Source organism: Schistosoma haematobium, chromosome 3 (assembly GCF_000699445.3).
Source record: "Schistosoma haematobium chromosome 3, whole genome shotgun sequence".
Classification (NCBI taxonomy): domain Eukaryota; kingdom Metazoa; phylum Platyhelminthes; class Trematoda; order Strigeidida; family Schistosomatidae; genus Schistosoma; species Schistosoma haematobium.
In genome coordinates, this window is record NC_067198.1 from 33,204,545 (window position 1) to 33,219,667 (window position 15,123).

Sequence of the window (15,123 nt, forward strand, 5' to 3'; positions counted from 1 at the left end):
GTAATCTGTTTCGTCACACCGTTCCTGTCTAACTCGAGTAGGCCTCCAATCATTCGACATAGATCATCTACGCTGACGGTTTAAACCATGTTCGAAAATAAGACCTTGTTGCTGAAAATGAGATTTTCTGTTCAGAATGGAGATCAAGAAGTCATTAACACTCATGTGTACAAAGCTTGAGACCCCCAAATATGTCACCAATAAATGTGAAGATGACACAGGTATTCGGAGTTTGACAACGCTTCAACCAGTAACGTCTTCTAATATGAATCGTACCCACCAAGTGGAATCAAAAGACAATAGCGAGGAGGTTCGAAGATATATTTGATAGGCTATCAATATATCGAGGATCGTCTGACCTAATCTGGCTAGCGATTGCAGCGGTTGTTGAGTAGGGTGTTCCCACTCGTGACCTGGTGTGGATGCACGCCCGAGTGCCTTCAGCTAGGTGAGTCAATTAAAACTAATGTGATTAGCATCCAATGTCGAAAACCTACAGAGCTATTTATTCAGGGGATTTATTTCCCGCTACAAATGCATCAGCAGTTTGTGCTGAATTTTCCAAACCGAAATGGACATACAAAACTTCGTATATTCCGAAGGTAATGAAGAAAGCCGTTTTCGTAATGCCTCTCGTAGTTACAGAAATATAGTTATGCTCATTAACTAGGCCTATTTTTTGGGAAAAACTGTCATGCTTTCCAAGTTTTAGTCAGGTGGCCTTTTCGTATTTAGTCCCTAATGATCACCGGTAGGATATTATTTATCGTTCTGTCTTTTTTAGGGACTCACACGGGCTATTTGAACGCCAGATAACTCCTAAATCTACCATGTTTTGACCTGAGGTTGAAAGTCGGTCATTCCGTGCTCTTGTATTTCAGGTTCTAAGGAGCAGAGCCAAGCTCGGGTGTTTTTGGGCTGGGATGGTATGAGTAAGAAGGTGGAGGTGTAAGAGTCTTAATGTTCAAGCATTTGGGTACTGTTGAAAATGACATAAATCGAACATGTATGCCCAGTGAAATGTCACTGCCTGTCGTGTCACTGAATACTGTGAAGCCCGCAAATATTCATCGAAATCATGGACAACGAGCGTGCATTAATTAGATATACTCCATCGACCGGCCTATGCAATGGTGTCAGCTTTCTGTACCTCAAATCTACACTCATCAATATATTTTTGTAATTTCATCGTTTATGTGAGACGGTCATAAAATTAACCACAACGTGGTGAACGAGAACTGAAGACAGGAAAACCAGTTTATCGTTTGATGCAAAATTACAGAGTTCTTTGGCAAAATGTGACAACCATACATTACATATTTCAGTTGCAAATCCTTCATCAATTGTCTTATCAGTTTTCGTGATATAAGCAGTATGAAATATAATAGGACCGGGATGCGTCGTAAAGGTAATCCACGTAAAGTACTAACCGTGGGGTTTGACTTCCATGTCAGCTTATTTGTTGCACTATTCCCATTTAACTAGAGTAGGCCCTCAATCACTCGACACAGACAATCTACGTTGGCGATCTACATATCCATGTATGAGTTAAAAATCAGAGAACACAAAATATCACGATATGTAAACAAAAAACATGTGTAACGTGACATGAAGAAAGTGGCTCACAGTTTGTCCCTTGTTACACCAGATTACTTCAAGGTTCACCACAAAAATTTAAATTAAGTAGTTCGTCACATCGTATGTTCATTGTTTTATTAGTCCTCAGAGAAAATTGTACTATGTCTGCAGGCAAAAGTTGTCAGTTGCCTCAAGGAATTATAGATTCTTTAAACTGAAAATTATTTCATTCTTTTACCGATATTTAAATTGCGCCCGAAAAAATGTGTAATTCACGGACAGCGGAATTTATAAATATATAGGTTACTTGGAATTAAGTGCAGCTGTTTCAACGTAGTGTGGTTATAAAGTGACCAAGAGACATATTCACTGACTACGCAATTTTTTAAGAATATTTATAGTTTCTTTCGAAGGTCTTGCCTTCACAAGGATCACTGCTACCTTTTCGGGATCGAACCCAAGCAACCAATAAAGGCGAATGAAGGGGAAAATGCGTTGGAAAATAATGGGTAAACGCGCCCGAATGTCTGCTTGTCCGTCTGAGAAGAAGAATTAATGCGAATTTTCCCTTTTTGTCTTTCTGTGTAGCACCCCAAAGTTTGGGGAAATTTTGGGTTTTTCCCTGAGATCTCCCCTAACCCGAGCTCCCAATTTTGGGGAAAATTTGACACATTTTGGGGAAGCCGCTGTAGTACACTTCGGGGAAACTGCACTAAAACCCCAAAATTTTCCCGGACCTGGGTAAATTCCCCAAACATTGGCGAAGGTCATTTGACTTCGGGATTTTCCACAAAATTGGGAGCTTGGGTAAATTTAAGAAAGTAGACGAAATCTGTTTGGGGACTACCGGCCAATAAGTTAGTTAGAGAGTTTAAACACTGGTTGTGTAGTATGGATTGTCTGTAATAAATGTTGGTAAAACAAAACAACGGCGAATTAAATATAAAAGACTGGAAAAGAAGTAATAAGTCTACATTTGTATTCCTGGTACATCGTTATCCTTAAAAAGGAGGTTCTGTGTTGCGAAATGTGTTGGTTTGTGTGAGAGCATCTTGATATGCCTCATCAAGACGCCTAAATTTGTTCCTTATGTTTTGAAACATTGTCCTGACAATTTTCTTTTGAATTAAATAGCGCAGCGTTTTATACACAATGCTTAACTGGATGAAGAAGCGAATTATGTGAACTTTAATGCATGAACTTGACAACCTGGGACAGCAGTGATGCATTCGCGTGGAATTAACACTTATATGGTCTCATTAGCTTACTGTGGAACACCGAGATATTACAGCATTGAACGATTAAGCCTGCCGGTGGAAAACTTATCTGGCAAATGGAAAGTACTAAATCTAAGATCATCAGGTGTCTCCGTATTACATATATAATGCGTATGATGCAGACTTGAATTGATTGAACAACGCTAAGTTGTCTGAATAAATAGTTAAGTTTAAGAAAATAAATAAAATTGTTGCCGTTTGGTCCATTGGGTAACTTCAGATGACTAAGGAATACTTACAGTTGACAACTGGTTGTCGAACTTTTCCGAAGACTAGTTTCTTCATGTAATGAGAAACCTGGCATTATAGAAACGCGGGATTTGTTATATACAGTTCAGTCCATCCAAGTGAATCCTACATAGATCCCCATTTCTACTTCATCAACTATCAGTGCTAACTTCAAATTTCAGAAGGGTGTGAAAATTAAAAACTGACTTGGATATTACATCCATTTCACTGAGTTATTGCCGATCGAATGCTTAGCAAGCTTTAATTTCACTATTTCATTACATTCTATTCCCGAGTTTAAAATTACTTGCCGTTGTTCCGTTACTTTTCAAAAAGTTTGGTTAATAGGCATAATTTGCAAGTCTGTTTTCTTATTAACGTATGTTGTAAGGAAATTATGTAAGGTCTAGGTAGATGAAAATTTGTCCTGCGCTCGATACTGTATCTAAAACAGTAGTTCAATGCACTTATTTTTTACTTAATGGTAATGCAAATGGTCACAAGTTCCCGAAGTACTAATTAGAGTGTACTATCAGCTTCATAATTAATTTTCGCATTGTTTGTTTGGATCGTCCTACTGGTGTTTAGGACTGCAATTAATTAGTTTCATAGATATATATGCATCCATTGCGGATTGCATCGATATAACCTCAGTCATAAGCATTATAAACAAAGATCTATGGTGGCTGGCAGTGGAATCCCAGGACGCGCGCTTCTTTTTATTTGAGACTAGTCAGTTGGGTGGAGACCATTTGCACATGTGCCAATGAAGGACTGATCGACTGCAGTCGTAAACATCAATGGGAAGATTCAAACAAACAATACAAAATTGGTTTATATTAGGCCTAGTTCAGAAACTCAAGTTAAAAACATAAGTTTAAGCCTCACATCTTTTTATTTGGTTTAAGTCTAAAAGTTAATTTCATTCTTTAGTTAAAATTTTACAAACAAAAACACCCATTGCATCATGAAAACAAGCATATGGCTTAAGAAGACCATGGAAACAGAAAAATAAATGTTTGGATCAATTGTTTAACAATTTAGTAGTATGCAAAATGAGTATGATAATTACATCTTTAATAACTGTAGAATTCTGTATAAAATTTTAGAAAACTTAAAAAATCTATCCACTAGACCATATTCTAGTTTTCATGCAGTTCTATTAGTTAAAAGTTTAGGAAATCGTTCAAGTTTAGCTTTTTATGTAACTAATAAGTAAAATCTAAATCTTTATGTGTCTAAGGTCAACAAAATAATTTCGGCTGGTTGTTAGATTCACTATAAAAACCCTTTTGAATTTAATCACCAAACTCTAATGTGCAACAAACAACTGAGAATTAAACCTGTGTTTCTGCTGTCATGTGGGTCTTTCAATCCAGTTACTGTAATGCACATGCGAATGATGGGTAAGTCATCTTGTATTGATGCAAAAGTATTCTATAATAGTTTATTACGTATGTAAGTAAAGGCCTTATTGATAAGGACTTTGGAGCGATTGAGTTAATGAAAACAATGAGGCATTAACCTTTTACTGCACATCACCTAAATGACTATTCAGAGTTAATAATGTCTGTTTCGTTTTAATCAATACATTCAATGTTTGGTTATTGTGGTAATAAGGGGTCTGGATATGTTCATGTTTCGTTACATTGGAAGCTTGGTTTCTTCGTCCTTCGATTAAACACACAACTCAACCTAAATAATCTCGTAGCCCCGTTTTAACGGGGTTCAATCATCGTCTATAGGGTATTGGAAAGTCAAGTATAACCAACTAAATGATCTGAGTCTGTTTCATATATATTGCAATCCTTAAATAATGTTTATCTACAAAATTAAGGGCGCAGATATTTCGCCGTTACCACTTATCAATTTTTGATGAATAAGATTGTCTTTAATTTAAAACTTAATTAGATCTGTTACTTTCGTCAATGAGAGCTTATTTATAGAGTTTATTTATGAAGAGTTCTTGTACAATATGACACCATAGCTTCATGGGACAAGATAAAGCGATAAGATCTCGAAGAAGTAGTGGAGGTAAAGTCGTATAGCTAACAAATAAATAGTTCCAAGTGGTGAGAATAAAGAATAGTGATAAATATATCTAGATCAAAGAAATACAATCGGTAATTTTTTCAAATAACAGAATTCACTTTGTCTCTATGATGAGTCTAATGGAAACTGGAGCATTATTCGCACTGATTTCCACTCTGAGCCATATCTTATGACATCTGTAGCCACTTAGTTCTATGGTCACTAGAACTTAAAGCAACCAATCCGGATAAACAGACAAATCCCCGTCTCATACATTTTTTTCGTACTATGGTGCCATTCGAGAAACGGATCACCTTTCCACTTTCTCCACTTAGCGTTGACAAATAATACGCGATGTGATAGTTAATCAAACGACTTCTATAAAACATTTCAAAGTCACCAAAGCTATCATTTTATTTAACTTATTGATCGAGCGCAGGCTAATATTCAGTCCTTTCAGCCTAGAAGGGTTATCCTAAGACTCAAGAAAGCCACTTGAGCGACACTGTCTGTCATTAAGTGGCGTACCAAAGAAGTATATATGCTGGTCGAGTCAGAGCTCATGAGAACTGTAATGGAAATTGGTGGCTTCAAGTGACGTTAGTTGGAGTTCTCTATTTTCCCCATGTTAACTGTCATAGACATGCTTTTAACAGTAACACTCATCGTATAAGATTTCGGGAGTTGATAATCTACAAGGAGATTCTCTTATGGACTTAGAATACGCAGATGTAGTTACGTTTGGTAAAGACGCTAAAAAATCCAGGATCTTCTGAATATCTTAAACAACAGTAATAACATGTTTCAGATGCGATTCTCTCCATTTAAATGCAAAATGTTGCTTTAAGACGGGTCTTCATCAACCCCTGAACTAAGGATAGGGAGTCAAGTAGTTGAGTGCGTCGACCATTTTATTTATTTCAAAAGTCCGATCAGCCCTATTGGGTTGTTACTTGATGAAATTTCGACACAAATCCAAAACTGTTGCCGTTTGCCAACTTGCATCACCTATAGAGTAGATGAGATATCCGTCCACTAACCGAAGAACAAGTTTGCTGCTCAGTAGTTCCCTGTGTTTTACCACATTTGTTTGAAACATGACCATTAAGAATAGAGAATATTCGTTTGTTACCAGTATTCGACCATAGGTTTCTTTGAAGCAATGCCCGGGTTAGTGATAGAATATTAGGTAGGAATGCAAATCTATTGATGAGGTAATCTTTTCCGGTTAAGATGGTCAGAACAGAATATGTATAGTCGTCCACCTACTACGTTGAGATGCGATAATTTCTAGTATAGGAGTAGACTGGAAAGAAGTTGGGAATGTTCAGACCAAAAAACGGTATCAGTCCATGAGTATGTTGACTTTTAAACTGGGTCATGTTAGCAGGTGCACACTACCTAGTTGTGGTCTACGTGATTATCGTAACCAGTGGTTAGAGGCTTTGGGTGACATGGCTCAGGATCGTTCGCAGTAATCCAGGTGCCTTCCTTTGGATCATTAGCTGCTAAATCACCTTTTAAATTGTTTTTGTTCCACTAATCTATATTTTCTGGAATCGTATCTTCGATGCCTAATTTATTTTATCACCACTAATACTGTTACTACGTCTACTCCTCTGTTATTCCCCCCTGACAATTTTATTTCACTGTCCCAGTGGAGTATGGCAATTTGATCTGTTGCACATATGTTCTATATTGCATATGACGGACTAGCTATTAAATGTCATCTCGAAGCATGATGTCAACTACCTGTATATATTTATTTATGTGAATATAATTCTTACCATCGCAGCAGCTTTCGTATAATTGTTTCTTAGCTCTAAAATTGTCTGGGAAAGCCAAGTTATAAATATAAGCAAAACGGTACGAGTAGTTGCAATAAATTAGAATTCGTTGGTTCATTCAAGAAAATCCCATGCAGATTCGTCTAAAAACAAATCCTCGTCAGGTTTGATTTTAAATAAAAATACTTGTTTGTTGTTTTTCCCTCTGTTTAGCTACGCTCATTAATAATATCAATTGAAATATTCATAAGGTCTGCTGAAACGAGATATTTTTGTTTGCCATTTACATTTTATTTATTTCAAGATGGACTTTTAATGTTCTCAATTGTTTATTACTCTTTTTTTTAGAACTAGCAAGAGATAAGATTGAAAATATGCATTTGTCAACAAAAGAATCTCATCATGTTTTGTCTGAGGAGAATAACCAGTTCACTCAAAAAGAATATAGTGATGACCATCCAATAAATTATGACCATCAGACAGTCGTCGTTGGTGGTATATTCAGTCCTGTGTCCAATTTGTATGAAAAGAAAGGTCTCCTACCTGCCTCTATACGCGTCGAGCTTACACGATTAGCCTGTATTTCTGCATCCGACTGGTTGGCCGTAAGCAATTGGGAGTGTTCACAATCAAGTTGGTTGAGAACTCGAATGGTCTTAGATCACATTTATAGTGTCTTGAATAATACGTACTCGAAGTTAAGTAACAATGACGAAACCGAAATTGACTCAGTTCCGAGAAAAAAGACTTGCTTCGCACCAAGCAATTTTTATCGTGAGTTTCGTATGCTTAAAATGCGTTTATATATGTGCGAAACTTTTGGTGATTTCATGTAAACAGACCTGGAGTGCAATGTTTTATTGAAGATTTTTTATTAAGATCACTTTTTCCTATAATGTCCCGTTCCATAAACACTTTCTACCTACAAACTACTAGAGTTCATAAACATTTAATTGTACAACTTAACCTGACAGTTCCCGAGTCATTGATCTACAACTATTCCTATTTATCTTTAAGTCCCAATGTATATTGGATATTCTCAGTCATTAATTATTGTCCTCAAAACTTAATAAATATGTAATTCAGCGTATTGATAAGACTAGTTATTCAGCTAGTCTATGTGACCGAAGAAGTGTTAAGTAGGTTTTATCAGATGTCTTCTAGATTTTACAGCAACTAATAGTTATAAATTGAAATATTGAACTGTAACACTTTATTAAAAGTATAATTTTCTAGTTGTATCTACAAATCTACGTTTACTCATCATTTACATGCTTAACGCTTAAAATGAGTATTGTGCGTTATCATCTTACAGCTAGTTTGTGGGGATCATTTAATATGGTGCTGACTACAATCTCACTAGCAATATTTAGGACTATTTCGCTAGTTCAACTTCACTAGAGAGTATAGTTTTTCGAACAGACGTAAATTATTCACGAAGTTAAGATTTCCTTACTTGACTTTTAGGTTCATTGATAATTCTTGCTGGTGATAATATTCAGTTGCCCAAACCAAAGTAAATGGAGTCAGGTTGGAAACTTTTGTTGCTGATACAGTTTACTGATGAGTTCGTACAGACAGAAAATGTGTACAGGGATTCCCACTGATTATCTCCAAATTTCTAATAGCCCATCCATCACTTTTGTATAATTCCTCATAAAATACAAATTCTTTTTGTCTACTAACGGCATTTTTTACTGCGAAAAAAAGTTTACTGAGGATGGTATATCCCTATATACCACGTGCGTAGAAGAAACTCGGTATAAGTTCTCATTTCGACTTAGAGAGATTTTCGCTTAGTCAACGTTAATGGATTTACGTGGATTCCATTCACTAAATTTCATTGTATTTTGTCGTTTACTTCTCAGTTCACTCTGTAACTAATGATCATGGAACTAAATTAACTCGGATGTAAAATCAATCTTCTTTGGTTTCATCCAATAAATCTTCTTAATAAGATTCGTTTCTTATGGTAGCTAGTTGAAAGGCGCTAGAAGCGAGCATAACGGTTGCATACGCTATCACAGTTGTCGTTAGAGTTATCTATGCATATTCCGCCCCATAATAAATATCCTCTTAGAAGAAGAAAACATCTACCGAAACCGATTTCCTAGTACTCAGTCGTAGTTTCGTAATTGATCTTTGTAACAACTTTTTAGTGTATAAAGCTTTATTTATCTCTTCCGTAGTACACTAACTACAAAGTGCCTTGTTTTCAATTATACATACATCTTCATCTGTCAGGAGTAAATTCTTTTAGGTGTATCCACTTATTAATTTCTTTATTTTCTAGCCACTGATGGTTTAATTAATGAACACAACGAACAAACGAAACTTTCATCACTAGAAGGCATGGCGACTGACCTCTGGCTTAAGAGTTGCTTTCATCTTGACTCTCTTATTGATATTAGTAACATAAAATGTAGCGAAAACCAAGTACATGATACTAATGATGATCATTTCAACAGCAATCTCTTCACTTCATTATCATCTGTAGATAGATCATGTTACTGTCGCAAAAACAATACCGCAAACGTTTTGCTATCAAAGCCTTGTGTGAAATTAGTTTGTGGTGCTGATCTTCTGGAATCATTCAAAACTCCAAATTTGTGGTCAGCAGAAGATGTAAGTTTATGGTTATTAAAAATAAGCTAGTTTGATTCAATTAGTCACCCTGTGCCTATTGTATATACTAGCGATCTTCTCTGTAGAATCACCCTTAAATACAATGTACATAATTTAAAACATTTGGTATTATAGCCCTTTTTCAGTTTTCCAGTTGCGGTATCATGTTTCACTCATTAAATCTAGAGGTATAACACTTTTCCCCCAACAACGTTCCATCGTACATTCTCCGGTCAACTACTTTATACTTTGATTCTTGTCGGGAAGTAATAACCGGTTAATTAAAAATTTTATTCAGTTTGCTAACTAATCACAATATTTATTTGTTTGTAGTTTATTGTTGTTTTTACAATTTACTTATATATGATCGGATGCATCCATTCTAAGAACGGACTGTAATTACTCGTATTGAATTCTATAAGCTAGATGCCCTAGACGGGAAACACAGCATTCATCGATCACAATGTAAAATATAACACTATGATAATTAGTATACATTACCTGATGCGTAAAATTGGTCTTATTTCATAGAACAACCATACATCTATTGATCAATTTAATTCAATAAAGTTTCTATTAGATTATTCTCTTTTTTCAGATTGAAACGATTGTTCGTGACTATGGTATAATTTGTATTAGTCGACCTTCATATGAGCCTTTAAAAATTATCAATGAGTCAAACATTTTGGGCAAATATAAGGTAATTTGTTTGGATTTGTTACACAGAATATTATTTGGAAACACTGATGAGAAATTACCATAAATGCTTGTATTTGAAATGTTTTTACCTGTTGTTATAGTAAGAATATACAGATGACTTAATAATGTAGATTTGAAATTAATAGAGAAAGAAGTTAGATCGATATTTGATTGGTTTGCTTACAAATTTCTAATTTGGTTACCGCCTACAATACCGTCAAGTTATGGGTAAAACGAGTACAAATAAACAGTAATTGTGAAGGTTTTCGTTCTTCTGTTTATTGGTAATCAGGATTGTATTTGGCCAACCTTTATTGTTAGGGAATGTGACCAATGAATAAGAGAATACGAACCCTTAAAAATTATATCATATCCGCTGAACATATCAGTGGCTATATGGATTTAGTATTTTTTCGTTTGATACTGGGTTCGAGGTTCAATATGAAAATCAAAACTGGGATACATATATCCGGCTGACAAGTCCTAATTAGGTCGGAATCCTTATCTTGGATTTCATTGTTGATCACATTCTGGAACTATGAAATTATTGTAACTGTGGTGCATGCATGTATGGTTTTCATATTTTAGGAAAGCACTGTGTAATTTTAGATAAAATAACAAATTGGTTTTCCCCACCAAGTCTTTGTTTACTACATAACTATATTTGTCAGTTGGATATGTTTGGTAACTGATAACATCGTCTGAAATATGTTAGACTCCTTATGCCGATCTACATTGGACTTCTTTTTTTAACCTGATGTACTTATAAAAAAACCGTCACAGTTACAATGCGAAATACTTGCCGATGCCAAATGCATGCTTCTCGAGAGCAATCATTTGCTAAACATAAAATATGTCATGCTTTATCGTCCGTTTAAATTAAGTCCGATTATTTCAAGATCAGTACACTCAACTTTAACTCCGCCTGTAGCTCTTGTGGGGCTACTGCCGGTCCCAAGCCCGGGTAAAGGAGGAGGGTTGGACATGGGGTCGGCAACCCCATCCTGTAGAAGAAAAATGTTGCTAAAGTAACGCCAACCAGATTAAACAAAGTAAACCATCTAAACTGTGCCCTCCTAGGTGAAGGAGAAATTATGACGCCTCATGATGGAAGCTGAGATTCTTCGGAAGTCACGAGGTCGGTACCCCTTCTAATAATCATAGCAACAATTAATGTAGGTACATCGAACGTCCGGACATTGTGGGAAACCTGAAGGACCAATCAAATAGTTATGGAAATACAAGTTGGCGGTTCTCGGAATTAGCGAAACCCGGAGGACCCAAGCTGGACAGCAAACGTTACCCGCGAAGGGAGAATGCTCTACACACTCAGTGAGTTGCTCTGATGCTGTTCGAAGAAGCACGTAATGCGCTTATAGGATGGGAAGCTCATTGACCCAGGATCATTAAAGCATCCTTCACAACAAATGAGGGGATTACAATGAATGCTATCCAACGTTATGCACCCACAAGTGATAGCAATGACGACGATAACGATCAGTTCTACAAGATGCTGCAATCAATCACAGTGAAGTGCCCAAGAAAGGATCTCTCCATCCGGATGGGAGACCTAAGCGCCAAAGCCGAAATGGACAACACCAATGTTGCACATGAGCTCCAGTATCTTGAGGGAACAAATGGCGTATGAACTAATTATTGGTCACCGGCTACCATGAGACCGCAACGACTTACGATGCTCCACTGCCTTAGGGATCAGACCTTCAGGTCGAAGGCTCCGGGTGTGGTCTCCTGAGAAAACCACCTGCTTCGGTTCGGGCACCCGGGCAGTATCACAGCCCTAACACAAATCAAATGAGATTTGTGTGGTGCATAATTATCTGGTGCCCCCTTGTATCAATATCTATGTGTCCAAATAAATAAACCACCCAAAGTGATTTAAGCATGGTTTTACTGGTGATTGACTGGATTATGAAGGCCTCCTCATCTGAAGGGAAGCAAGGAATACAATGAACATCTTGGATACAAGTAGACGATTTGAACTTCTTAAATGACCTGATACTTCTATCCCGTACACACAAGCAAATGCAGGTGAAGACAACTAGTGTAGCAGCAGTCTCTGCATCAGCAGACCTCAACATACGCAAAGTAAAGAAAAGATTCTGAAATTCAACACAGAGAACACCAACTCAATCACACTTGATGGAGAAGTTCTGGAAGATATGGAAACATTCACGTACCTAGTCAGCATCATTGGTAAACAAGGACGATCCAATGCAGATGTAAAGGCGAGGATTGGCAACGCAAGAACAACATTCCTACAGTTGACGAGCGTATGAAACTCAACGCAACTGTCAACCAACATCAAAGTCAAAATCTTCATTGCGAACATCAAGACAGTTCTACTGTACGGAGCTGAAACTAAGAGAACTACTACAGCCATCATCGAAAAGATACTAGTATTTATGCACAGCTGTCTGCGCAATATACTTCATGTTCGTTGGTCAAATACCATGAGCAACATCCTACTGTAGGAGCGAACAAACCAGGCTCCATCTGAAGAGGAAATTAGGTAATGGCGTTGGAAGTGGACAGAACACGTTGAGGAAATAATCAAACTTCACGAGGCAAGCGCTAACTTGAGATCCTGAAGGGAAACGAAAAAATGGAAGGCCGAACAATACACTGCGTCGGGAATTGGAAGCAGACATGAAAAGGATAAATAGCAACTGGAAAGAACTGCCCAAGACAGAGTTGGATGGAGAATGCTGGTGAGCGGTCTGTGCTCCTCCATGAGGTGTAACAGGCGTAATTAGGTAAGTATATTCATATTTAAACCTTAGATTGTCATATATGTGTATTAATGAAAAGGCAAAATGTAATGCATCTAGCTAGTCATTTATTATCAGCGTAAGTGAACTTACAGTAAGTACCAATATATAATTTACAAAATGCTCTTAAACTATCAATTACAGATACCCCACAAGGCATATTTCATAACGTAAACGATTTCCAATCATTTTTAGAACTTTAAAACAGTGAGAGTTTAGGGAGACTTCATGTTGATAAGTACGTTTATAATCAAGCATAGATTTATTAAGGTAGTTTACTCATGCACAGAAATCATTATTACTGATAGATGCAATATTTGTTTAGTTATTTTCCAATGTATATCTGATTTTTCCAATATTTCACTTAGGATAATATAAGTTTAGTGATAGACAATTGTCAGAATTCACTAAGCTCTACTTTCGTACGTCATGCTTTATCAAATGGTAAAAGTGTACGTTACCTCGTTCCAGATCGTACTTTGGAATATATTTATACACATAAATTATATGATGCCAAAAAAAGATGTGTTAATTTACTTGAATCGAAGACTAGAACAGAAGTACAACACTAATTACCAAAGATTTCATGGTGCATTTTTCAAACAGTTGAATCATTTGATTATTCTTGTTAACATAAAATTGTAAATACACCTTGATATACGTATATTACTCATGTTGATTGGATTAAATTTCTTGAAATTGTGCAATTACTTCATTTTATGATTCTATCCTGTAAAATGATTTACTTATCACGCTATCATTTGAAATAAACTTATACAATTAATTTGCTACTCATCTGCCTAATTCTATCATTTCAGTCGTCATAAATGTTGAAAATATGTGGTAAATGTATTTCATGCTAATTTCGCGAAACGTAGTTTAGAGTATCGTTTCATCAAGTGTTATGTGAAATGTAACAACAAAACAATTAAATTGTCTACGCGATAGAAACAATGTGTAAAACATGACTAAGTTGCTACACTTTTTTAGTTATACAGTAGTAAAGAAAATATTTATTCAGAAAAAGATAACATTGTTAATGTAATATCTGCGTAATTCTCTTCGTTACTTAAAACGGTGAGTGGAATAAGCTAGAATTCAAACAGACTTTTTGTTGGGATCTGAGCATTATATAATATCGGTAATATATGTTCTGTACATCATTTTAAAATGACTGCATTAACTTAACATCTCCACTAAATCATTCTAAAAATATTCTCCCGGATTTTTATTGTATTGTAAATAAATATACAATATCCCAATTCGTAAAAGAAATAGGAAAAATTAGACTGGATTTTTCTTGCGACGAAATCACCAGTGATATTCTGTCAGGGACAATGAAGCACATGAGTCTTGGGAAATCACTTTCAGCTTTGCTTCTCAAACTGGAAAAATTACTAGATACGTCGAACCACTCAATATCTAGTCATTTAAAGTTGTAACAATGTTATCATACACAACATTGGTGGTTTTTGTGTATTAAACACAAACTGTATACCTTGGTCTTTAATCAAAATGGCAGTAATAACGCAATATCTGTAGTTGACCAATGAATTTTTTAATAACACCATAAGTGCCTTTGTTAAACAAAGTGTCTATTCTTATCTGTTTATTGCAACGAATTCCTGGGAGTTAGTGAATTGCAAGTTGAAATAAGTACACATGAAGTCTACCCATCCTTGATATGACGAATTCGCTCCCATACTTATGTAGACCACAGAAGATCAAGTAACGCTGAATCTAAGACGGTCTAAAACTAAATTACAATACTGAGTGACATTAAGTTCTTTGAAGTCAATGAGTTTGTCGATCAAAGGTGTTATAGAAGCACCGGTTGGAATGTTTAAGTAATAATTATTCGATCTCAAAGTTAAATCATGTTTTGTGTATCGCCGTCCACTGCAATACTAAGCGAATTAAAAATGGATGTTAAGGTTGATGAACCAAAGCATCTGAAGGAATGCTTGTACTGAGTTTTTTCGAATAACAAGATGACCTAAATAGCACAGGACTATGTATCTTTTATTTTATCTTGCATATTTCCTATTTGCGACAGATTTCTGGTGATGGGACAAATAGGTATTGCTTTTTAATGTAAATAAGATAAAC

General features: G+C 36.0%; 1 protein-coding gene across 2 annotated transcripts; it reads left to right on the forward strand.

Annotated features, from left to right (window-relative positions):
- Positions 1-1,523: 1,523 nt before the first annotated feature.
- NMNAT1_1 (Nicotinamide/nicotinic acid mononucleotide adenylyltransferase 1) lies at positions 1,524-14,978 on the forward strand. Of its 2 annotated transcripts, XM_051213664.1 has the most exons (5): positions 1,524-4,489; positions 7,250-7,675; positions 9,195-9,526; positions 10,125-10,226; positions 13,383-14,978. In XM_051213664.1, the coding sequence occupies exons 1-5, from the start codon at positions 4,399-4,401 to the stop codon at positions 13,584-13,586; spliced, it is 1,155 nt and encodes a 384-aa protein (XP_051069658.1). In that variant the 5' UTR covers positions 1,524-4,398; the 3' UTR covers positions 13,587-14,978. The 2 variants fall into 2 exon arrangements, with proteins under 2 accessions (XP_051069658.1, XP_051069657.1); XM_051213663.1 differs by having other exon boundaries at positions 1,524-7,675; positions 8,369-9,526; positions 10,125-14,978.
- Positions 14,979-15,123: the final 145 nt, after the last annotated feature.